The sequence below is a fragment of the Grampus griseus genome (genome assembly GCF_964374135.1).
Source record: "Grampus griseus genome assembly, chromosome: 3".
Taxonomy (NCBI): domain Eukaryota; kingdom Metazoa; phylum Chordata; class Mammalia; order Artiodactyla; family Delphinidae; genus Grampus; species Grampus griseus.
Genome location: NC_139019.1, coordinates 106703763 through 106729416, shown reverse-complemented (window position 1 = coordinate 106729416; position 25654 = coordinate 106703763). Strand labels below are relative to the sequence as shown.

At 34.6% G+C, this 25654-nt stretch overlaps 1 protein-coding gene across 1 annotated transcript in view; it reads right to left on the bottom strand.

The window, feature by feature from the left end:
* ADAMTS19 (ADAM metallopeptidase with thrombospondin type 1 motif 19) overlaps positions 1–25654 on the bottom strand; it is a gene marked incomplete at its 3' end in the record, with an annotated part of 279689 nt that overhangs the window by 112444 nt on the left and 141591 nt on the right. Inside the window, exons 9-11 of the mRNA XM_082652620.1 lie at positions 16182–16322; positions 14612–14762; positions 1326–1427 (exon numbers count right to left, since the gene is read on the bottom strand). Coding sequence (XP_082508746.1) covers positions 1326–1427; positions 14612–14762; positions 16182–16322 — 394 coding nt within the window. The remainder of the gene's footprint in view (positions 1–1325; positions 1428–14611; positions 14763–16181; positions 16323–25654) is intronic.

Genomic DNA, 25654 nt, shown 5'->3' with positions numbered 1-25654 from the left:
TCCCAAGAATCAACTGCTAATTATAGTTTGGCGTTTATATTTTCAAACCATTTTCTATGAGTTTAAAAATATATACTCTGTGTGTATACTCACATCTGTATGCAAATTGTTTTTTTCCCTAACTCTCAAATGGTATCATATAAAGTATCAGTTTTTTCTGACATGTCTCTATACTAACTATCATGTCTTGTAGATGTTTTCAGTTTAATACATATATATTTACCTCATTCTGTTAAGAGCTACACTGGAACCATTCCTCTCCTGATGAATATTTTTGTTGTACCTCATTTCTCACCACAGCAAGTTGCATCCTGACATAAGCATGTGTGTGTGTGTGTTTGTGTGTGTACATGCACACGTGCCTATCTTTTTGCACAAGTGTAAGTATTTACTTAGGACAAAATTCTAGAAGTGGAATTGCTGGATTTCCATTTCTGTCCATTTTTCAAATTGATGTGCTTTTAAACTAGCCCTCTACATAACTTAATTTTTTTCACTAAGTAATTCACCCCAAGTAATCTTTATGTTGTTGATTGTTTTCAAATGTAATAAAAATTCATGTTCTTCAGAGGCAAGTTTTCTGATCTTACATCTAATGAGTAAAGTAATAACTGTTCTACTTTCCCTTCATAGAATAAAAATTAGAAAATTATGTAAACTATTGAATGGTTATCTTTTGATTAAATTAACTATAATTACAAGTTTATATGGGATCTAATGCCTTAATATTCTTCAAAAGAAAATTAATTTTCAACAGCAATTGAAATGATCTGGAAATGTGTACTAGTACATTTGCATAGCCTTATGAAACACATTAGATTAAACAACTTAGACAGCCAAATGTTTACTAATCCCCCAGAATATTTTATTTATGATGCTTGAAATGACAAGGGAAAACTATACCTGGTGGCTCTCCTAAGACAATATTTTATACTTTAAAGGATTCATTAGCTGAGTTTTACTATTTATGATTTATTTGTGAATCTTTTACTTATGTGTAATTTAATAGTAAAATATTCCATTTTTGTTAAAGTAATACATACATCCAACTCTCCACATTGTCATAATCAACAATAAAAAATTACTGCATTGGTATTTTAAAAACCCATGGATTTGCAAAAATATAAGTGTTAAAATTGAAAATAGAGGAAATGCTGAAACTTTATATATACTGAAAGTATTACACTGGTGTTAAGAAAGATACATATGTAACTGGCAGAAGAAAATGTCTTACCAGTTACACTCATAACTAGTAAGGAGAAAATGCAAGTTTCTTAAGTTTCACTTAATATTCTTATTAATTTCAGGCAGCACCAATGACTTACCTTACCAGTGTCACAATCAGTTCCATCCATTGGTGGATCTAGTTTGGTTCTGCATTCTTTTTCCCCTTCTACCTTGCACCACAACCCTGTGCAAATAACATGCTGAAAACAAGGGTATAATAACTAATAAGGGGAAGGCATCACATTTTTGAGGTTAAGTCAATAAGGTTTGAGAGAGCTCTTTTAACAGAACATCAGAAATGATTTGAAGAAAAATATACTTTAGGTACTTCTAATATTAAACTTATAATTGAAATAGTGTATGGCTTATTTATAGTGATGAGAAGACTGATAAAAATAGAAAATCTGTTTCATAAATTTAACTATTTTAAAATTACTTTAAATAAAACACATGTGATTACACAAGATTAAGTAGCTACAGCAGAAAACTGTAAGCTAAAAATCATTATTTATACCATTATATGAACCAGGCTAGAAAAATTAAAGTAATGAGCTTATGGTATGAATTTAGTGCCTCCTATCTTAAAGCCTGTCCTCACTTATGCTTTGCTGTATGCCGACAAGCCATGTTAGTACTTCATTATTTTATCACATAGCCTTGGCCCCTGATGCAATACAGAGACTCTCAGTGGGCATATTTCCCTTGTTATCAGTCATTTTTACCTCAGTATGAATAAGTTCTAGGTATCCAGAATACATTTAACTTTTTCTAGGGAAAAGTTGAGGGAACAAACAAAAAATAGTGAGATAAAACAGCATAAACACAACACTGAAAGAAGAGAACTCTATACTTGTGGCCACCCAGAGACAGATAAAGAGGCAAAACTACCACATTCTTAAGGACTTTCTATTTCTATAGGATGGCTGAAGTTTTTAGATACAAGCATGTTATTAACAAATTACACAGAAATATCAAATCCATGCGGCATACTTAAAGCGACTGGAGTAATCTATCTTGAAGATGATAGTGTGACTACCTATCCAGATATTTGGAGTAAAGGCTGGAAGAAAGCAGGTTGATAAGGACAGAACAAGTAAGTGTTGATGTGAAAGACAGTCTTGAAAGGGTGAGAAGACCAGTCAGATGGGAGGAGGCATATAAGGGTAGGGAGTAGGGAACAAGATTTTAAAGACAGAAAAACCAGATCCTGAATGCCAGGACTCCATATTTGGAGGGAAAAAGAAATCATTCAGCAGTTGACCAGCAGGTTGATAAGATAAAAAGGTTATTTTAGGGGGTTTACTCTGGCCTTGGTGTTCAAAACAAACTGAAAATCACTGTAAAGTTAAAATTAACTTACGACTCAAATCTACTAAATACTTTGGGAATCATAAATTTAAACTAAGATTTCAAGCAGGTCTATTACAACTCTTCAAATTTGTTACAACTCCCCAAATATTATTTTCCTATTCTTTCTTTCTTTAAAAATTTAGATTTCTGAAATGTTTGTAAGTTCTTGAAAATTCAATAGTCTATGGCAGGAGTGTGATATATTCTATTTACACTATTTTATGTGCTGTGACAGATAGTTTTTCTGCTTCAAAATATTTCATACAAATATATCTTATTGTATTTAGGATATGATTTAGCTTAATTTCTTTGCTTTCATTTCACATATCATTTACCAAAAATTCATCCAGGAACTAATTTTAAAGAATGCCTAAATGAAATAGCTTCTCTGCAATATTTTAGACTCTTGAAAATAAGCAGAGAGGTTAATTGTTTATTGTGTACTTTTGTGGACACATTTATATTTGAATTAATAGATATCTAACCTGAGAATTTTAGTTCCTAAAAGTTTTTATTTTTTTCTCCAAGACATTCTTGTTAATGATATTTTATAATTATGGGGTCAAATGCTGAATTTTCCACCAAAGAAGAATTTTGCTTTACTAATATTCAGTAAGGCTTAGTTGTGCTATAACATGAATTATTTTAGTCAAGTTCATTAGTTAACCAATGCATATCGAACTAAAAAGCAAATCTTGTCTATGTTGTAGTTTTAAAATCATATTTTCTTGTTGAACACTGTGGTGGTCTAAATTCTGACCTTCCACCATTATCTGCTATTCAAAACAGCAGGTACTCTAACTGATTCTCACTTGAGGCACTGAGAGCATAAAAGCAAACCTGGCAGCTTTTCAAGATAAGCACAGTCATACAGAATATATCTCTCATAGAGGAGATCTCTTTACCCTTTATGTTCTACAGTTCTGGGAGTCTCTTGGTAAGTAAATTAGAGCCTCATTCTGAAAGATAGCTCAGATTCAGGATTCAAACCAAACTGTAAAAAGTAAAGCAATAAAATAGTGAAGAAATGGAATGGACTGTTTTCTCCTTGAGAAGTGCAACATCTCAGATGTGTGATGTTAGAGCTATGTAATACCAAGCCCTTTCTTAAGAGGAGCAGGACTGGGTATTTTGTTAGAACCAAACACTCTGTATGTTACACAGGCCAGAGTCAAACCTTCTTTTCAACTTAATTACTGAAATCACTTACTATGTCAATTAAGAAAAGAACTTCAAAACTTAAAATGCTGTGTACAGGAATCCAGGACAGAAATGTACAACTCAACATTCCTTGTAAACTAATAAAAATAATACAACATTCCTTTTTTATTCCTCTATAATAAGAAATGACCCTTAAAAGCATATATAAATTTGGATGTTTATCTCAAGAAGCCTTTTAAAAAGTTTATATGAAAAAAAATATTTTCAATGGAAAAATTTAAATGGACATGGATTAACTGTCCATGTATAGATATCATAAAATTTATCTTCAAAGACAACCTGTGTCCATGTCTTTCTTTATAGCAAATAGTTCCATTAAGATGTTTTGAATTTTATGTTAAAATAAAAAAATCTTAAGTGCATATGCATGGAAGTAGCAATTAAATCTCAGACATGTAACTCCTTGTTCATCCATAAATTATCTTTCAAACTACAATCTCAATAATGTAACATTTGATTGCAAGTGTAATTCAGTATGGAATAATATTTTCAAAAACAATCTTTTCTATCACAGAACAGCTTGGTATTATTAAGGATGGAAGAGGAAAAAAGTAAGGGAGAGAGAAAGAGAGGTATTAAAAAAATAGAATATGAAGACTCAAAAGAAATTTAAAAAACTGAAATCTAGTTTTTTATGAATAACTAATAAAATTGAAAATCAAGAAAAAAGAGAAGGCAAAAATAAACACTATTAGGAATAAAAAATGAAGGCATAACTACAGATGACATAAAGTTTAAACAGAAGTAGGAAGACATTATGAACAACTTTATGCCAAAAAACTTTAGAATGAATATGAAATGGAAAAATATTTTTAAAAAATTTACAAAAAACTTGCTAAGGGCTTCCCTGGTGGCGCAGTGGTTAAGAGTCTGCCTGCAGATGCAGGGGACACGGGTTCGTGCCCCGGTCCGGGAAGATCCCACATGCCACGGAGCGGCTAGGCCCGTGAGCCATGGCCGCTGAACCTGCACGTCCGGAGCCTCCGCAACGGGAGAGGCCACAACAGTGAGACGCACGCTTACCGCAAAAAAAAAAAAAAACAAACAAAAAAACCCCCAAAAAACTTGCTAAAATGGACCTAAGAAGAAATAGAAAAGCTGAAACTATTGCCTAACCATAGAATAATTAAAAGTGACTGTTAAAAATCTTCCCACAATGAATACATCTGACCCAAAAACTTAAATTGTCAATTTACATAAACTGTCTAGAGAACAGAAAAAGAAGCAATATTCCTAAACACACTTTATGATACTCAAACCAGAGAGGAGTTTTAAAAGAAAATGAAAATAGTGATCAACCTCATTTACAAACTTAGATTTAAATATTCTACACAATTTTTAACAGACGGAATCCAGCAATCCATGAAAAAAGGTAGTGTACCATCATGATCATGTTGAGTTTTTCTTGGAATGCAAGGCTACTATAATATTAGAGATTTGATTAACATAATCAAGCACATCAAAAACTTCAAACTCTATGATTTTTGTATCTCTAGATACAAAGCTTGTGACACAATTCAACATCCATTCATTTAAAAAAAGTCAGCAAACTAACCACTGAGAACACATCTTCAAAATTAATGGACCTCTGGACATCTATAAAAATCTACAGCAAACATCGTTAAAACGCCATGAAATGCTGAAAGTTTCCTTTTAAGATTAGGAAAATAGCAAAGATGGCATCTTGGCACAAACATAAAAAATGTGAATACATGATGTATTCATAGTGGTAAGAGGAAAAAAATAACTGTCAATCTAGAGTCCTGAACTCAGCTAAAATTTTATTCAAGACTGAAGGTTAAATAAAGACTCTTTCAAGGAAACAAAAACTGAGTGTTTACCACCAACAGATCTTCCCAAAAGGAACTTCTAAATTGTGTATTTCAAGAAGAATATGACCTCATAGGAAAGGGCTGAAAAGCACTTGTGATCAAAGAACCTGACAAAAGTGAGGATAAATCTAAATAAACATTGATTACATAAAGCAATAATAATTGGACTTTAGCCATTATTATTAACCTTTTTAATGGGAAGAAATACTAAAAATCTAGCACATTTACATCTCAAAAACTTTATCCCTTAGCAGAAACGATTTGACCACTGACAGTTAAATATTTAAATTTGATGTCTTCTCTTTTACCTCCTTCACTCCATATACTTTATGACTGCTAGAGGTAGGTGTTGAGTAACAGACATGGGAAGAAAAATGTAGTCTATGCATAGACAACAAATGAAGCAGCATGCTGCAAAGGATCCCTCAATAGAACACATCTTAGAGTGTTAAAGAAAATCAAGGAGTATGAAGAAATTTAGAGAAAGGAGAACTGTCAATACCTAGTTAATGAAGCCCCAAAGAAAAGAAAAAAAAGTGGGAAGGAACTATTTGAAATATTTGAAAGAAAAATGATCCAGAATTTCCTTGTGTGAAAGAGAAATATATTCCTCTTCTGGAATGGTGGAATAAGTTCCCAGAAGACCAACCCTCTGGCAGCTAACAACCATAAACTGTGGAACAAATGCAAAAAACAACTTCCTGGTGGTTCTGGAACGTGAACAAAGGCAGGTAAATTGTTTAGGGGAGCTGACTGGTGTAAGTTGAGTTCACCATCTTTGTGGCTTTGACCTGATAGTGGTTTGTGGTCATGGTATGACACAATGGCTAAAGCAACATATGCCATTTTTTAGACTCATGAAGACAGAAACTGATGTAGTCAAAGCTGCCAAAACCTGAAGGGACAATCCCAAAAGGAAGAGAGTCAGAGAAGTTTAGGTCTTTAGGTGGCACCTGTACCATACATGCAAGGGACACACCCCAAATAGCCCAGATAAGGAAAGAGTGAGCTGATCCAACATATGAAGTGTTATCCACAGTAGGCAAGATAGTTTCCAGTTTGAGTCTAACAAACTTAATTCCCTGTGAAAACAAAAACCAAAACACTATTTGGAGGAATATAACAGAATCCAGAGTATCTGCTGCAACAGGAGTCAGCTAACTCTTTCTGTAAAGTGCCAAATAGTATACAGTTTAGGCTTGTGGGCCACACGATCTCTGTTGCAACTATTCATCACTGTCATTGTAGTTTGAAGGCAGCCAAAGAGAACATGTGAACAAATGAGGATGACTGTGTGCTAGTAAAACTTTATTTACAAAAATAGGCAGCCAGTCCCTACTCCATTGTTTGCAAAAAATTAATGTATTAATATATAATATGTTAATGTATTAATACTGTAGAATAAAAACATATGTGTACACAAATAATCATTCACAAATCTTCTGAGTAGGCTTACTCATAATAGCTAACATCTCAGGTGTCTACTAAGAGGTGAATTGATAAACAAAACAGTATATACCAGTGGAATACTATGCATCAAGAAAAAAGAACTAATTACTCATACACATAAAAAGATACAAAGAATGTCTGACTTTTGAATGCAGAGGAAAATTTGGTTTCTCCAATGTAAAGTAGGAGAGGAGAACAAGAGTAAAAAGTAGAGCATAGGGCTTCCCTGGTGGCGCAGTGGTTGAGAGTCCGCCTGCTGATGAAGGGGACACGGGTTCGTGCCCCAGTCCGGGAGGATCCCACATGCTGCGGAGTGGCTAGGCCCGTGAGCCATGGCTGCTGAGCCTGTGCATCCGGAGCCTGTGCTCCGCAATGGGAGGGGCCACAACAGTGAGAGGCCCACGTACCGCAAAAAAAAAAAATAAAGTAGAGCATAAATAAGAAACACAAACACAAAATAAGCTGACAATAAAAATCCTAAAAAACATTAATTTAAATCAATGTAAAAAATGTTAAACTAGCTGATGAAAATACCAAAAAATGGTTACATTGGTTTAAACAGAAAAATATAAAATCTAGCAATTGCTCTTCTCTAGTAAACATACCCATCTATCCATACCCATATTTGTATTTATGTTTTATTGGAAAGGTTGAAGATAAAGATGTGACAAATATTAGCCAGGATAATGGTTTTAATGCCAGAGAAAACAGATTTTAAGACACAAGTCATAAAAAAATGCAGAAGAGAAAAACAGATCAACAGATGAAAAACCATAAATATGTATGCACCTATAATATAATTCAACATTATATAAGGTAATAGCTGACAGAAATACAGGGAAAAATAAATAAATCAGTAATTTGAGTGGGATATTTTAACACGTCTGTCAGTTACTAATGGATCAATCAAACCAAATAAGCAAACAGATATTTTGAATAATAATATACTTCATCTATAGTGACAGATAATGAACTTCAAAAACCACACATTCTTCAGATGAAGACCTAAATACACATTTCGCCAAAGAAGATATACAGATGGCCAACAGGCACATGAAAAGATGCTTAATAGCTAATTAGTAGAGAAATGCAAATCAAAACTACAATGAGGTATCACCTCACACCGGTCAGAATGGCCATCATCAAAAAGTCTACAAATAATAAATGGTGGAGAGGGTGTGGAGAAAAAGGAACCCTTTTACACTGTTGGTGAGAATGTAACTTGGTGTAGCCACTATGGAAAACAGTACGGAGGTTCCTTAAAAAACTAAAAATAGAGTTATCATATGATCCAGAAATCCCATTCCTGGCCACATATCCGGAAAAAACTCTAATTTGAAAAGTTACATGCACCCCAATGTTCATAGCAGTACTATTTACAATAGCCAGGACATGGAAGCAACCTGAATATCAATTGACAGATGACTGGATGTAGAAGATGTGGTGTGTGTATGTGTGTGCGCACGTTTGTGTATATATACATATATAAATATATATATATATATATATATGATGGAATATTATTCAGCCATAAAAAAGAATGAAATAATGTCATTTGTGGCAACATGGATGGACCTACAGACTATCATATTAAGTGAAGTAAGTCAGACAGAGAAAGATAAATATCATATGACATCACTCATATGTGGAATCTAAAAAAATGACACAAATGAACTTATTTACAAAATAGAAAGAAAACAAACTTATGTTTACCAAAGGGGAAAGAGGGGAAGGGATAAATCGGGAGTTTGGGTTTAGTGGATACACACTACTCCATATGAAATAGAGAAACAACAAGGACCTACTGTATAGCACAGGGAACTATATTCAATATCTTGTAATAACTATAATGGAAAGGAATCTGAAAAAGAATATATATATATATATACATACACACACAAAAAAAAACAAAACAAAAACAGCACAACTTAATTGGAGAACTTGATGGATTCAACCACTTCAAAATTTTAAAATGACATTGTATAAAAAGTTAACACACAATGACATACTTTAAGGAAGTGTCACCTACAATACAGAATATAGAAAGAACTCCTGCAAATCAGCAAGAAAAACAGAAAGTTTAAAAAATGGGCAAAATGTAAATAGGCAATTTACAAAGATAGAGATAAAATAAATAAATAAAAGATAAAAAGATAAAAAAAATAAAAGCCCACGTCAATAAGAAGGCGTGAAAAAAAATTAGTCCTAAGGAAAAAAATTAAGGAGCTAGATTATCTAGACAAATAATATGCCATCAAACTCATGTGCTCACATACCGTGTAGGACTAAAGCTCAAAGAATAGGATGAAGCTTTGATTAGATGGCAAAACAGGCAGGCTCAATTCCTGGCAGCTTTAATCCACCATAACTTTATTGATCTTATAGGAAGAAAGGACAATAAAAATCTTCAACTTCACCAATCTTAACAACATGATTTATCAATGATACTGTATTAGTTGCCCAAACAACTACTTTCCATCAAGGGATATTTCATGCTTTTTTAGTCCTAACTCCTACTGCCTCTGGAATTTCACAATGCCAAATCACAGAGACGCAATATTCTAGAATTCTTCATAAGGTACTCATTTCAATGCCAGCGTGTTCATTAGATCAAATGAGAGATTTTAGAAGTCCTACATACTCTGATATATTAAGTCGATATAAGAGAAATGTAAAACTGGAACTTTACGTGGTACTTTCACTTTAAGTAATCATATGATTCAATTACACTAGAAAGTTTTCGATACAATATATGTATGCAACTCACATTGTGCCTAGTCCAAAACCAAAGGCAGAACCTTAAGTTTCCTGGAGGTCTTCATTTTTTTTTTTTTTTTTTAAGCAAACTTCCTTCTCATTCAAATAATGTAACTCTCAAGCAGCCACTTCTTATTGATTCTAAGGAAACATCCATACCTCTGTATTCTTAGCCAGGCTAAGTAATTTCAGGCAGCTATTAAGATAACTTGATGCAGTTGTAGCTGGCTCAGCCACAAGATGCCAGATGGCCTAGAGGCACCAAATGCTTAGGACTTAGGAATAAGGTCATCCGAGAAGTTAGCATATTCATACAGAAGAGTGAGCAATTATTGCTGAGGGTCAAGATGTTTCACAAACATCTCTACAGCTATGCCTTTAAACATTTTGCAGATGTAAGCTGCTATCCTAAGGGTAAATTTATATCATTAATTAGATCAGCATGTACATAATGTTGGAGTCCCTAGTGCTTGTATATAACTATTTGTCAGTAAGAATGGAAGAGCAATATCTAATTCAAATACTATGGGCCAACTACCATTGTCTCATATTGTACCAGAAACACACACGTTGAAAAGTTGCTGCAAATCCTTACTCCATGCAGCTCAACACTTATTTATAACTGAATGGAGATATAAGATGGACATACGGATGCCTGATTAACTCATGTGCAAGCTGTGAAACATAAGCTACATACCCTTATAGGTTGTTATTTATGGAGCCATTGAATTAATATTTTAGATGGTTATCTTCATATTTTCTGGACATATTATATATCTAAGAATCAACTATTTCTATGAGTAAAATTTTAGAGTTATTATTCCATCATTCAGTTGATTCACTTATTAAGTTAACAAATACTTATTGAGCACTCTTTTAGGTGCCAGAGGTACAGTGATAAAAAGGACTGACAACTCTTTTGATGTTATGGAGCTTGCCTTCTAGGAGGTTCGTTTTGTATAAAGTCTAGATGACAGACTGGTAGATATGGCGACTTCACGTGTATCCCCTTGAAAGTGTACGTGAGTGGCTTAACGCGCTGAACTATTCTATCTTCTACACTTATAACTACTTCCCCTTATATTTTTAATTTCTACTTCCTTACCCTCAGGTGTTCAGGGATGTCAAGAAAGCATCAAGTAATAGTGTCCCAAACCCAGTGGGAAAAACATAGCAATTGCATATTCTCAGACTTCATTTTACTCCCCTTGTCTTCAGCTTTTGGAATTTCTAATCATTTCCACTTTGAAAAATGTCTTCACTTAGCCTCCAAGATCTTACTTTCTCTTGGTTCGATTCCTACCAATACACTTCTTCAGAGTTTTAATTGTTGCTTCCTCCTTATTTTCCTAACCTCTAAATATTGTAGTGATTAAGTTCTCACTCTTCGAATTTTTCCTCTTCTAACTCATTTCCTAGTGTCATCATTTAATATCATGTCTTCAGTATCTCCTACTTGTTGAGGACTTCAAGATAGATATCTATTCTGGACCTACAAACATCTCTAGTTGGATGTCCAACTGACATCTTAAACTTAAAATATGAACCTAACTCCATGCCAGTGCATTTGCTTTCTGTTTCTTCTTGCTACATTTTTCCCAAGATAAATGCATGGCTGGCTACCGAATTTCCTTCAGATTTCTAAACAAATGTCACTTGATTTAGGAAGCCTTCCCAGATCATCCTGTATAAAATAGCACCATTCCTACCCTCCCATCCCTGTCTTTGTTACCTGAACTTATACTTCTCCAAAACACTTATTACTAACTGACATATTATATATGTATGTACTTATTGTCTGTTTCCCCAGCTAAAATTAAGCTCCATGAAGCTGGGGGTTACTTCCTACTGTGTTATTAGTACACAGAACAGCACCTGGAAAGTAGCTGGAACTCAATAAATATTTATCAAATCAGTGACTGAATTTTTAAATAATCTCTTCTGTGGCTCTATCTACCTATTTACCTACCTACCTACCTACCTAATTTCTATGCTTTGCAAGCTGCACTGATTTGGGATGGAAATGATGATTTTTCAAGGTGGCATCAGAATGCTGTTTTGGATTTTAGAGTGAAAGAAGTCCAGCCTCTGAGCCCTAAGAGACTTCGAAAGATAACATAGCTCCATTTCTTGTTCTATAGAGTGTGGCTTACAAAGAAAAAGAGTTTTGACTAAGGTTACACAACTAATGAGAGGCAGAACCACTGTTAGAGCCCAGGCTTCATGCCTTTCCAGCCAGTGCTCTCCAACCAAACCCCTATTAGGAGGCATTGCTTCTCCTTGGCTGCCCACAGCAGCCCAATCCTTTCTGGCATTATTTTAAAATTGTCCTTAATGAAGATTACACACAGATAGAACTAGAGAAAAATCTGGTTTTATGAATAAAAATGTCACATATAGATAATTTCAGGGGAAAAAAGGAGAACATTTCTGGATACTTAAGACCTAAAACTTAATTCTGTTTGCGCAAAATGCCTAGTTTAAAACAAGGCAACAATCTAGGATATTAAGAAACGGATTTAATATCCCCTAACAAATAGTTATACTTTCAGAGGTGGAGAAAAAATCCATGCAGGTAGGTTAGTGAGAAACAACCATATAAATAGAGCAAATAGCCTAAAAAAGTTTTAAAAATCAATTAAAATATTTCTTGACCCTGATGGTGTAGGTGCTGTAAGGGATAAAGCAAATTCAGTCTAAACACAGGATCTGCTCTAAGGTTCTTCCCACACAAAGACACAAAGTAAAGAAGTTTGGATTCCATAAGAAGCAGTAGAGCATAGTGGTTACATATACTCTATTCTTTGGATTTGCATCTAACACTCCCTCTGCATAGATGTAATAACTTAATTGTGTTATTTAACTTCTACAGACCTCAAACTGTTGATCTGTAAAACAGGACTAAATATCAACTATGGCATATAATTGTTATAAGAATCAAAATAGGTCATAAATCTAAATGATTTACACACTGTGGCATCCATTTTAGAGTTCAAAATATTGTGGAATGGTACTAGTAAAATTTAACTGCAATATATAATTTAAAATAATTTCTAAAATTTTTAAAAATAGTATTTATGAAAAATGATCTGAAATTTACCAAAATCACTTTTGTAGTTGATCATTTGCTGAGTTTTTCTAACACTTGGGGTACTTCATAAAATATGAACAATTTTCATTGATCAAGTCTATCAATTTTCTGTACTACATGAACTGAAACCATCTCCTATGCAATAGTATGATAGTAATCATAGGCAGCCTACTCTGTTTTCCAAAACATGATAATTTCAGCATGTAGATGTGTTTACCTACAAAACCAAACTTGTGGACCTCAAAACATTCATTTTACCATGACGATTTAAGAAAGAAGATTGTGACCCAATTTTTGATTGTCTAAAAGTCCTTGGAGATGAGAGTAGATTGAACAAGATTGGTAGATGAGATCAGAGAGGTATTAGGACAGATAATACAAAGTCAACCTGGCTACTGCTGTAATTATCACACCCAATGCTAAGCTCCAAGGATCCATTGGTCTGCCACATGTGAACCCTTGGGTGTCCAGTCACAATCACACACCTGTATCAGTTCCTCTTGAGGTCTAATATTGCCAGATGAGTATTACAGTCTATATATTCTTTCACATTTAATGGAGCTCCAACTTCTTCATACATTCACTTATTTTAATCTTAAGTCAAATATTCACTGAGTGCCTACCATGTGCTAGCCATTGGACTAGGTGCTGGAGAAACACTCTGCCCTCCTGGAGCTTACACACTAGGGTGGGAAATTAATAAGAGGAAAGTAACAAACAAGTGAATAACTCCTTTGATAAGAACAACGAAGCAGAGAGAGCATATGTCATAATGCTGTATAACCTTTTCCTTATAATGAATTTTAATTATTCTGCCAGTAATCCGAGACAGGATTATCTTCAACAAAGCCAAACTCCTTTGAGGCAATCACAGAAACTTAGGTACAGTGAAATACAGCTCTCAATTCACTCTAAGCATGAATATCAGTTGAAGCCTGAAATACAAAGTGTGCGCGAGTATGTGTATTGGAAAGAGGTAGGAAGAAATGGGCAGCTAGGGGATGAGCTTCAGGAAGACAGAAGAAAAGAAAAAAGGAAGGGTAAATAGAGCTAAATTCTTACATCAATTATGAAGGTCATTTTGCTCAATCTTTCAGATTTTAGATTTTTCTAGAATGGGACAATTGGCCTCTCAGAGTAACTAGTGACTGAATACTAATATAAAGACACTGCTTAGTTCACCATCAGACGTTTACCCTTTTCCTTTAGTTTAACTATTTAGAAATGTACTCTCTAATTTTTATTCCTATAGAACATATTTTTAACAATTTATTTTCAGAGTTACAAGATATAATCCTTCCTCCAAAATTACATGTTCATATATCATTTTTATGACATTTTCACCCGGTTACCTACCATGTAAGCAAGTAAGAGATTTAAAACAAAAGCAACGAACTGGTATAATGCAAAGACTTTTCTGACTTCAGTGCCATTTTTGAAGTAGAAATTCTTGGGTCATTCCTTCCTGGCTTTAATTAAATACCGACACCTATTTCTATCACTTTCAAAATGTTAGGGGGAAAATGCAGAAACCTTTTCTTAGAAAATCCTTCTTTCCAATACTGGGATGCTTTGAAGCCACAAACTCTAAAATAAAGTCATCTTCCCCTCCTCCAATCAATACTTCTAAATAATGGATGTGAACATACACTTAAAAAAAATCCTACCTGGATACAACTCTTACCTGCATCTCTTGACAAAAGGAAGCCAATGGCCCAAAGAGAATCTGACACTGCTCGTCAGCAGTGTATGTCATCTCTGGCAACTTGGAGGGAACCATCACGGAATTGACACTCTGGGGATTTGTCTGTAGCAAGCAGTTACTGGCCTTTGACCTGGCGATATGCAGATATGTGTAACATTTTGAGTTAAATGCAAAAAGTTGTTATAATTAGTTAACATAGCAACAGGAAACATTTCGATACTACTAAAATATGTTCTTACTTTTATTTATAGGCTCTTCTATTGAATGCTCATAGAAATTATCCCATGTATGAGAATCATTTGTTTATAATTATTATGATAAACCTAATAATAAAAAAGTTCAAATTAACAGGACTTTTTGTTTTTAAAGATCTTTCATATGGATTAACTCAGCTAATCTACATAACACTGTGAGGTGGTTATTATTTTACATATTTGTAAGATGAAGAAGCTCAGAGAGTAACTTGTCCAAAAGTAATGTATGAAGGTAAGAAATCAACTATATTCTGGGATTTAAGGAATCTATGGAAAACATTCTCAAGTGACTATTAATAGTGTGAATATTTTTCTACTTGACATTGTACTACAACTTCCATTTATGGGGTAAAATTTAATTTTATCATAGTTCTGATTCATGAGAAGACAACTACACAAAATCCTGCACTCATTAGGGCCTACTGAGGGGCTTACCATTGCAGTGACAAAGAGAATGCCCAGACTCTACTGCACATATTTCTGGAAAGAGTTATAGTAATGTAATAAATATATTTTAGTAGATTTTAATATTCATTTGACAAAAAATTAGCTTGACAATTTAAATGGCATGGAAAAATAAATTTGTGTAGTGAATTTAGCTAGTTAGATGTTCCTATATTTCTTACTTAGACTTTTGGATACTTTAAGCATCTCTCACTCACTAATTGGGACTTTACATAACATCTATTGGTACTGTTTCATCTTCCCCTTCTATTACTGAAGGAAAAAGTAAAGAACAGGGCTTTAACATGAAAATTAGAACAGTAATACTTTTTTTCATTTCCTTTTCCAACCAGGCAGAAGCTACGTATTACCAAAGCTGAAGGTTGAAAAGAGGAGAATCAAGGACTATTATAATGGTGAAAACTATGCATCGACATTAATGAAAAAAGATTCAGAGTGCAGAACTACCACAGTGGAAAGGTGGAGCTTTTGTTAAAGAGGTTCTTTATAGCAACAGATATAGAGGGATGAACAATGAAAATGTTTCCACTGAGAAATTTTGAAGAGGCAATTAAATATTATGAAAGATTTTTTATCATTATAATAACTTTCAACCTTACAAATCACCTTGCCCATCCTCTTGTTTGAAAGTGTGGAAACTAAGAAACAAGTGGGTTAAATAATATGTCCCAGTCCGCACCATGAGTCAGTGGAGAACCAGGAGTGGATCCCAGCACCTTGATTCCTAATCTGGTGGCTGTTCCCCTCTGCCACACCACCCTCCCAGGTTGGTAGAGGAAGCAGGCACACATACACATTCATGACACAGCAACAGCTAGTGACCTCAGTACCTTAGAAATCTTTCCAAATCTTCCTTGCTACATCGGGACCACGAGACATCACCGAGATTTTGTCCTTTAATCCATTCACCAGACATGATATGAAGACCATCAGCACATGATGGGTGGTCATTGTCATGATTAATCCCCATGCTGATTTGGAATATAAAATTTAAAAATTACATTAGATAGATATTTTTAACCTGTTATTATACTTGCAATTAAACAACAGCTAAATAATTAAAATAATGGGAGAGAAATTCGTTTTTATTTTTATTTTCTTTTTTATTGAAGTAGAGTTGAATCACAATGTTGTGTTAATTACTGCTGTACAGCAAAGTGACTCAGTTATATATATACACATTCATTTTCATATTCTTTTCCATTATGGTTTATCACAGGATATGGAATACAGTTCCCTCTGCTATACAGTAGGACCTTGTTGTTTATCCATTCTATATCTAACAGTTTGCATCTGCTAACCCCAAACTCCCACTCTACCCCTCCCACACCCTCCCTTCCCCTTGGCAACCACTGGTCTATTCAGAGAGAAATTAGTTTGTTTTTTTTAAAAAATTTTTTTTGATGTGGACCATTTTTAAAGTCTTTATTGAATTTGTTATAATATTGCTTCTATTTTATGTTTTGGATTTTGGCCACGAGGCATGTGGGATCTTAGCTCCCTAACCAGGGATCGAACCCACACTCCCTGCATTGGAAGGTAAAGTCTTAACCACTGGACTGCCAGGGAAGTCCCGAGAAATTAGTTTTAAAGGTCAACATAACATTAGATTTCAGACTGATTTATTTTTAAAATTTTATGGTCTATATTAAAGGTCTATGTTTTCACTTAGTAAAAAACATTCTCCCAATCAATCTAGTAAATAACACGCTTAGTTCACCTGTATCAAAATAATCTATAGATATATTTTTGACATAGTAGCAGGTATGAAGCACATAGAAGTGGTTTCTATTCAATCACACTAGATTCTTGCTCTTGCCTAAAGATCCTTTATTCATTCCTTTTATCAAATCCGAAAACACATTAAAGTATTATTTTTCCTCAAGTGCTTCACGAGATAGTCTTCCTCCACTCGTCATAAAACACAAACTGTCCCTGGGAAACCTGAACACTCTCGGCCATCTTCATCTTTTCTACTGAATCCTGAATCTGTTGCTCCAAGTTGTAACTCTGTTCTAAAACTCTGACTTATCTTCTGATGGACGTATTAGAAGACTGTTAAATTCAGTATGTCTAAAAGCTGCCCTTAATATTTTCTCTTTCAAACCTCTCTGTACTCCTGAATTCTTTTTCTCACTTGTTCTCTTTTGTGTGCCTTTGCTAGCCCAAGAATCTTCAGGTCATCATTTATTCCTTCCTCTCCCAAATTATCACCCAATTGTTTACTAATTGTTAGGGGCAAGCCCTGCTAATCTACTTTCTAAATATTTCCTTCAACTGTTATTTCCTTTCAATTCCTTCTGTTACTATTAAAGAGGATTATAAAAATATTTAATCCTGAAAATTACTATGGCATTCTGAGTGGGTTCTGTGCTTCTAATCTTTGGCAACATTCTCCCTTTTCCTCCTGCCCTGCTCCAGTAAGATCTATTTAAAAACACAATCGGGCTGCCTTTCATCTGCTTTTCCATTACCTATATAGGAATTTCCAGCTCCTTAACATGGTACACAGTTTCTTAATCTTCTTCCAAGCCATTTATTGCATTTCTTTTCAGCAAGAGAAAATGATCTGTAGTTTCCCAAACATTATGTTGTTCCTTATTCTCTTGCATTTTCTCTGTGTCATATACCATAAAAAAGGGGCTTATAAGCTTGAATTAAACAATTCTATGAGGTAGGAACTATTATTATAATAATATAATACCCTTTCTTCTGATGAGAAGTAACTTTCCCAAGGTCATACAACAAGAAAGTGGAAAGTAGTGATGTTTGAATTGAGGAGTCTGGCTCTAGAATCATGTGACTAACCACTGAAGTCCATTCCCTCCCTGACCCTATCCAAAGTGCCTTGCCTTCAACACCTTTCCCTGGATAAATTCTACTTGATCTTCAAGATTCACGTAGATTACTTTCACGAGGTTTTCTTTTACTAAACTCCCACCTCACCTACGGGTACTGTCTCTGTTTTCCCAACACAGGATTCTGTGAACAACATTACTACAGTATTTTCTACATTGTACTCTATGTTTTTACTCTTGGTTATCTCTCCAGTTTCTTGAGGATAGGAACTTACTCATTGCTCTAAGATCCTGGCATATGGGAACCATACTCTATAAATGGTATTTAAATGTTGAACCAAGTCAGCATGTATTTGGGTTGGCCAAAAAGTTCGTTCGGGTTTTCTGCAAGAGGTTATGGGAAAATATGAATGAACTTTTTGGGCAACCCAACAGAATCACTTCTATTTCAGTAAAAGTTGCATATAATCTCCTATGAATTCTCATAATGAGGACATTAAAATAACTGTTTGTGAGAGAGTTAATACTGAAGAAGTAGAAAGAGGAAAGCTTGGTTTTGCACATGTTAAGTTTGAGATGATGGCAAGATAGTCCAATGCTCCCTTTTCTCATTGTGTAATGATCTAGATAATAAATAGTCTTTCATAAAAATTTTGTGAACAGGAATATATATATGATATTTTAAAATACTAATAAAAGAATATTGTTATAGAAGTTGCTAAAGGAAATTACAACTATACTGCCTATATTTTCTCACATGAAAATGAAAATTTTCAAGACTATTGAACTACATTTTTTGGTTAAATAAACTAAAGATTTAAATCAAAATGGTTAGATTTAATGTTTTTGAAAAAAGAAAATGATATAGATGGAATTAATTAATTTATGAAGAAGAGTAATGAATTAAAAGTTCATTATGTTTGCTAACTTGAAGATTATGGAAATTATATAAATAAAATTTAAAATATACTGTTGAATATCATCCTTCACTTTTAGTGTTACAAAAATTCACCTATATGATACACCATATTTCTCTTTCCTTGTCTAACTAATGTCCTTAAAAAGGGTTTGTATCAATACATATTAATAGAATGACTGACAGAACAGGAAGAAAAATGTTTTCATACTTTGAAGATAAAGAGAAAAAGTAAGACATGATATGGAGTAGGTAGGGGCCAATTCACTTACTGAGGGCTAGAGTGAAAGACGTAGGAGTTAGATTTGAATCATGTGCCTCCCCCTTATTCATGTGACCAGAGGCAATTTAAATAATAATAAAGGAATAAATGTGCCTCAGTTTCCTCATCTGTTAAATATACTTTTCTGACTGGTTGTGAAGGTTACATGAGGATGATATAAAATGCCTGGCACAGTGCCTGCAATATAGCAGGAACCCATAACCTTTTTTTTTTTTTTTTTTTTTTAAACTGGGGCAGTAAATCAGAGAAGTTTTATCCTATCTCTCTAATTTGTCAAAAAAACACAGAGATAACCATCATTAAAGGCAATCTGCTGTATTGGCTGACTTTCATGAAAGTGGGGATTTAAGAAAAGCCAAGTAAATAATAATGGCAAGAAGTTACTTTGTCTGGATGTTAAATTAAAATAAGAAATTGTAAATATGCCACAATCTCCCAGATTGATAAAGACGCCTAATGCACTGACTGTACGGTTCCAATGCCGCCCCTGCCTGCATCACTGTCTCACCTCCCCCAGGGATTCTGGCTGCAGCACACATTGCCGGGTGACCCTGTTATAACAACAGCCACTTGCCATGTGGAACATACTCAACTCTCCCATCTGTGGTGGTGCAGTCTTTCAAACCATACACAAATGCTATTATTTTTGAAAGGCAACTGGTCTTTTTCAGAAATAATAAAACTTCTTAAATAATGTGTCCATTTGAGAGAAGGAGAGGGACTCCTTCCAAGATTTAGCAATTTGGACATTTTCCCAAAGCAGTGTAATGTTATTTTCCAAATTGGGAAGATTACAACTTCTCAAGCAGATGATCATTTTCCTTTTGGGATCCTGATTCTCATGTAAGAAATTAGCTACAGCCATGGAGAGATCTGGTGATACAAGCATTGTTTACCATTAGTTAAATTTTCCTAAAGCTATTTAACTTGTAACAGAAGTTATCATTAAATTGGGACAGGGCTTTTTTTTTTATAACCACACATCTGGAACTATCAGGAGACACTGCTTAGTACTGATCCTACAGATTTGAAATAAAACAACTGTGAACCTTTATTTGCGCCAGTCACTATGTTAATCATTTACAATGATGATATCATTTAATCCTCACAATACCCCCAGAATGTTTCTGTTATCATGACTTCTATCTTACAGATTAGGAAGGTGCTGAGGTTAATAGCAGAGCTGTGACTCAGACCCAGGCAGTCTGATGGGTCAAAAGAAGTGAACGTTAAATCACCAAACTATAGATCAAAAGTATCCATTGACATATAAGGTTTATTTTCTGAATAATTTTAAGTGTCTCCTCTCTGTTAGCAGAAACGCACCTTCACACATACAGTCCCATAACCAAGTCGCATGCACTGTGTGGAAAACATTCTCGAAGTAAGACATTAGCAACACCTCTCCTCACACTGTGCAACTGAGCTACATTTTAATAATCTCAGTTTAAATTCACTTTGACAAAGAGCCTTGGGCAAATAAACTCTCCACTAACATTGTACATGGTTGTCAAGTCAACTGAGAAAATATTTTTATCTTATAAAACTTCTCAACTTGTTTAAAAGTCTCTGCCAGGAAGTTTTGTGATATCCTGCGGAAAGCTGGAGAAGCATTTGGATTTTGAAGATGGTCCCTTTTGATGTTTAAAGAGTCAGAGAAGAGAACATTTATGAATTCACTCACATTTTTTGGATAATTTGGAAAGGATCCAATTTGTAAACAGTCATATTTTAAGAGAGTAAACTTTTTTGTGCTGAATACATTAAACATTTTGTCACAATATCTTATTTTCCACTAAAAGCCACATATTATATAGAAAAAATTAATTTATAAAAGGAAACAAACTATCACAAATGACACGTAATTTCATACCATTCAGTGGCTATATCTGATTTGATGTAACTTCACTCCTGTGTACTCATGGAAAAAAGCCCAACATTAAGAAATATGAGACATTTTCATTACTTTTTATATTTTAAATCATTTCACTTTGCACAAAACAAATATGTACTTCCACTGGTAAGTCAAGAGGCAATGGAAAGTAAGTCAGCATCAAGATAAAAAATCAGAGGTCAAAAAATAAAGTAGGGGTACAAAAGGAGATTCCTTTTGACTTTGCTGTGTGTTACACGACAGTTTTATCTAGCAATTCAACAAATACTTGTTAAGAACACACTAAGTGCTAGGCACTGTACTGAGTTGGGGTCGTAAAAATGAGTAAGATCCAGTTTTTACCCTCAAGGAGTTTATCATATACTGGGGCTGGAACACTCCATCCCTTGCCCTCATGCAGCTAAAAGATGCCTGGATCCTGTCCTTCTACGTTCCATAAAGCTCTCCCACCCATTCCTCCTTTTCCAACACTACTTCCATCAACCAAGACAAGAGGTGACTTTCTTCACTTCTGGATTGTTGTTCTTCACTTCTGGATAACCCCTTCACACCTGGCCTTAACTCTTTGCCTTATTAAACAATTATTTAATTATTTTAATTCCTTATGAAAACATTAACAAAAATGAGTTCCCTAGGTAAAATCTTTCAATTTTCCTTGGCAAGCAACGATACTGAAAAAGTGAATAATGAACCAAAGGGCTGGTTAAAATGCAGATTCCTGAGCTCTACCCTAACCGATTAAAAGAGGCCTAAGGGCTTCCCTGGTGGCGCAGTGGTTGAGAGTCCACCTGCCGACGCAGGGGACACGGGTTCGTGCCCCGGTCCGGGAAGATCCCACATGCCGCGGAGCGGCTGGGCCCGTGAGCCATGGCCACTGAGCCTGCGCATCCGGAGCCTGTGCTCCGCAATGGGAGAGGCCACAGCAGTGAGAGGCCCGCGTACCGCAAAAAAAAAAAAAAAAAAAAAAAAGAGGCCTAAGACCTAAGAAACTTTATTTTAACACATTTTATCAATGATTCTTACTTAAAATTCTGAGAACCAATGAGCTACAAGATAAAATCCACACTTTTTATCTTGTTTTCAAATAATCTGTAAACTGATTTCAATCTAATTTCCACTGGATCAGTTAATTCCAGCCTACTGTTTTGTATAGTCCCTTCCTTTCAGAATGCTTTCCACAGCTTATTTGTATTTACAAATGTAACTTAAATTTTAAGCCCTTCTTCCCATATAAAGGACTCTTCAATAAATTCTAGCACATATTTCTCATGATTCTTAACTTTTGTACCCTTCAAATACATGGCACAAAAAATATCAGAACTACTTCTGTTTCTGGTAAATTTTAAGTAATATATACAAAGTATTACTACCTAGAATTTAAGTGTTCAGAGAATAAGAATTATCATATTTTCTTTTTAATTCCTTAAATAGTAATAAATAAATATACATAGATTTTATCAACTAATATAGAATCACAGGAGCAACTAAATATTCTGTACATTTGATGGAAAGTTGAAACTAATGTGGCATCTTACTGACTTAGGGAAACCGTAAGCCTGAAAAGTCTATGGATGATCTGCTCAAGGAAGGTTGCTTGCCTTACTCTAGACCATACATTTGCCAAGAGAAATGCATTAGAGAAATGCAAACAGAAAGCCAATTCTTGTATGGCTGTTCACTAGTTGGGTGATTTTTCTCCTCTTCCACCTACTCACTATGACGTCCAAACCTACATTTGAAGAGAATCTGGTATGGGGGTGCTGCTGCATCTCTGCTGCCTTACGTCCCATTCTGATTATTAACTTGGACAAACTACTTATTACTCTAACTGGTATCACTGTCTAAATAAAATAGTAAATACAAAAACTGTGCAAGTGGTCTTACAAGAATCTCGACTTCTCTGGTGGCACAGTGGTTGAGAATCCGCCTGCCAATGCAGGGAACATGGGTTCGAGCCCTGGTCTGGGAAGATCCCACATGCCGCGGAGCAACTAAGCCCCCACGCCACAAGTACTGAGCCTGCGCTCTAGAGCCCCATGAGCCACAACTACCGAGCCCGTGTGCCTAGAGCCCATGCTCCGCAACAAGAGAAGCCTCTGCAATAACAAGCCCTCACACTGCCACACTGCAACGAAGAGCAGTCCCCGTTCACTGCAACTAGAGAAAACCCGCACGCAGCAACAAAGACCCAGTGCATCTAAAAAGAAAAAAAAAAAAAAGAATCGCCATAATAAGTATACTTCCTGCCAATCCAGTAAAAATTCTGAAGGATATAAAAGCACTCCTTGAGTGAACAGAGAGATGTATGGCCATTGGAGGCTGAAAATCTCCTTGTTACATTGAAGCATTCATAAAAATAATTATAATACTACTAATAATGAATTATTATTATTATTCATTCACTCTGTATTATTCTTTCTGTGTTATGAGTCAACAATGTGCCATGCAATTAGAGCATCACCAACCTAACAATGAACCTTGAAAGGAAAACTTATCCACATTTAGGAATGAAGAAAATTAGTAAAGACAGATTGACTTGCCCAGAGTTCATTCAGAGAGTAGCTGGCATGACAAGAATTCAAGTCCAAGTCTGCGTTGCTTTAATATGCTTTCTCTCATCTGCCCACTGAGTAATTTCTATCCTTAACCAAGGCGTGAGTACTAGAGGAAGATACTTGTGACTTTTGCTGTATGGAATTCTAAACCGTACAATATGGAAACAGTGAACTTACATGTTGCTATTACCAATTTTAGTGGGTCAAGGAACATTAATTACAGAAAAATTAATTTTGAATATTTTAAGAAGCAACAGATTTCTAGAAACAAGAGTATATTTGTTTTTGTCTATTACAGTAATCTGTTATTTTATCTGTTTCCCATCCTAAGAGTCCTAGATGATGTACTGTCTTTATCTTCATTTCTTATTTACTTCTTACTGTTTGTCTACTCTCCCTTTAGAATATATCCTCTCTTTCTTATAGTAAGATATGCTGATGTAATCAATATACTGATACTGTACACTGATCTAATCAGTATATTGTACTACAAGATATACTTACTGTAAGATATAGTAGATATACTGATGGGCATCAATGCAGAATGAAAGCCAAAAATTTTATTTCCTTCTAAAAGGGACTCCTCTGGATGCTGAGAGAGATTAGCCAAATTTAAGCTTACAGGATACCTCCTGGAGCATATGCTACCTTCTTATTTAATTAGCAGAATTTTAGATTAAATAGTACTATTGCTGAAACTTCTGGAATTGTCCCTTCCAAGTCCACGACTTCAGGATGTGCATGAAACAGCTGAACAGGCCTGTAACCAAACTTCAAAGAAGACTCATCATAACTGATGTATAATTTAACTACTGTATTTCTACACAGTTAATTTTATATAAGAATCAAAATAGCATGTGCCAGAAAGGAAAAATATGTTGTCATATTTGTATTTTTATAGTCATAAAACCATATTTTCCAGTCAAGGCAATTGCATTCCTTGACCCAAACTAATTCCTCCTTCCCTGCTTCTGGAACTCAACTGCTCTCTACCCTGAATCTCAAAATGGTTGTCCAAAAGGTGAGTATTCCTAAAACAAATGCTTATTCATTCATACAGTAAATATTTGAGTTCCTATAATATACAATGCACTCAACCTGGTACAATATGAGAAAAAATGTATTAGACACTAATCCTATTTTTATAGAGATTCCTGTCTAGTAGGGAGTGTATGTGTGTATAAATATCAGTATAAATCAGTATATATTAGAAATTAAGCTACAAGTGATATTTACAACTAACAGTGTAAGGGAGTTAAAAAAGGAGATACATTTCCAGCTGGACTTTCAGGTCTAATTTCACAAAAAGGATTACATTTGGTTTGACCATTAAAGGGATTACATTTGTCTTTACTTAATGGATAAGTAAAACTGAAAAAGGTATAAATCAGTAGGGATGGGAGTTGGAATAAGAAAAAAGCATTAATAAAGACACGAAGCTTGAAAATTATGGATTGTTTACATTCATGAAATAGAGAAGTAGCTTATAAAGTTAGAAAGATAGATTGGGACCAATCTGTAAAAGTCATGAAGCTAAGGCTATGGAATTTGGAGTTCATTCATTAGGTGGTAAGGAGCAATAAAGATTTCTGAACTGAAGATCAGAACCATAATTCAGGAAGCTGAATCTGATGGAAGTAAGATAGATTAGAAAGATTAGGTGCTGAGGCAAGGAGACCGCTGAGGTGGGTATTGCAATAGTCCAAGCCTGGATAAATAACAGAGAGGGAATGGAAAGATGGGCTAACTATTTCAGATGACCAATGAACAGAATTTTACAACTGATTATGGAAGGAGCTAAGACTAGAAAGAGTTAAAGATGTTTTAGATGTCTCAACTTAAGAACTGATAACAATA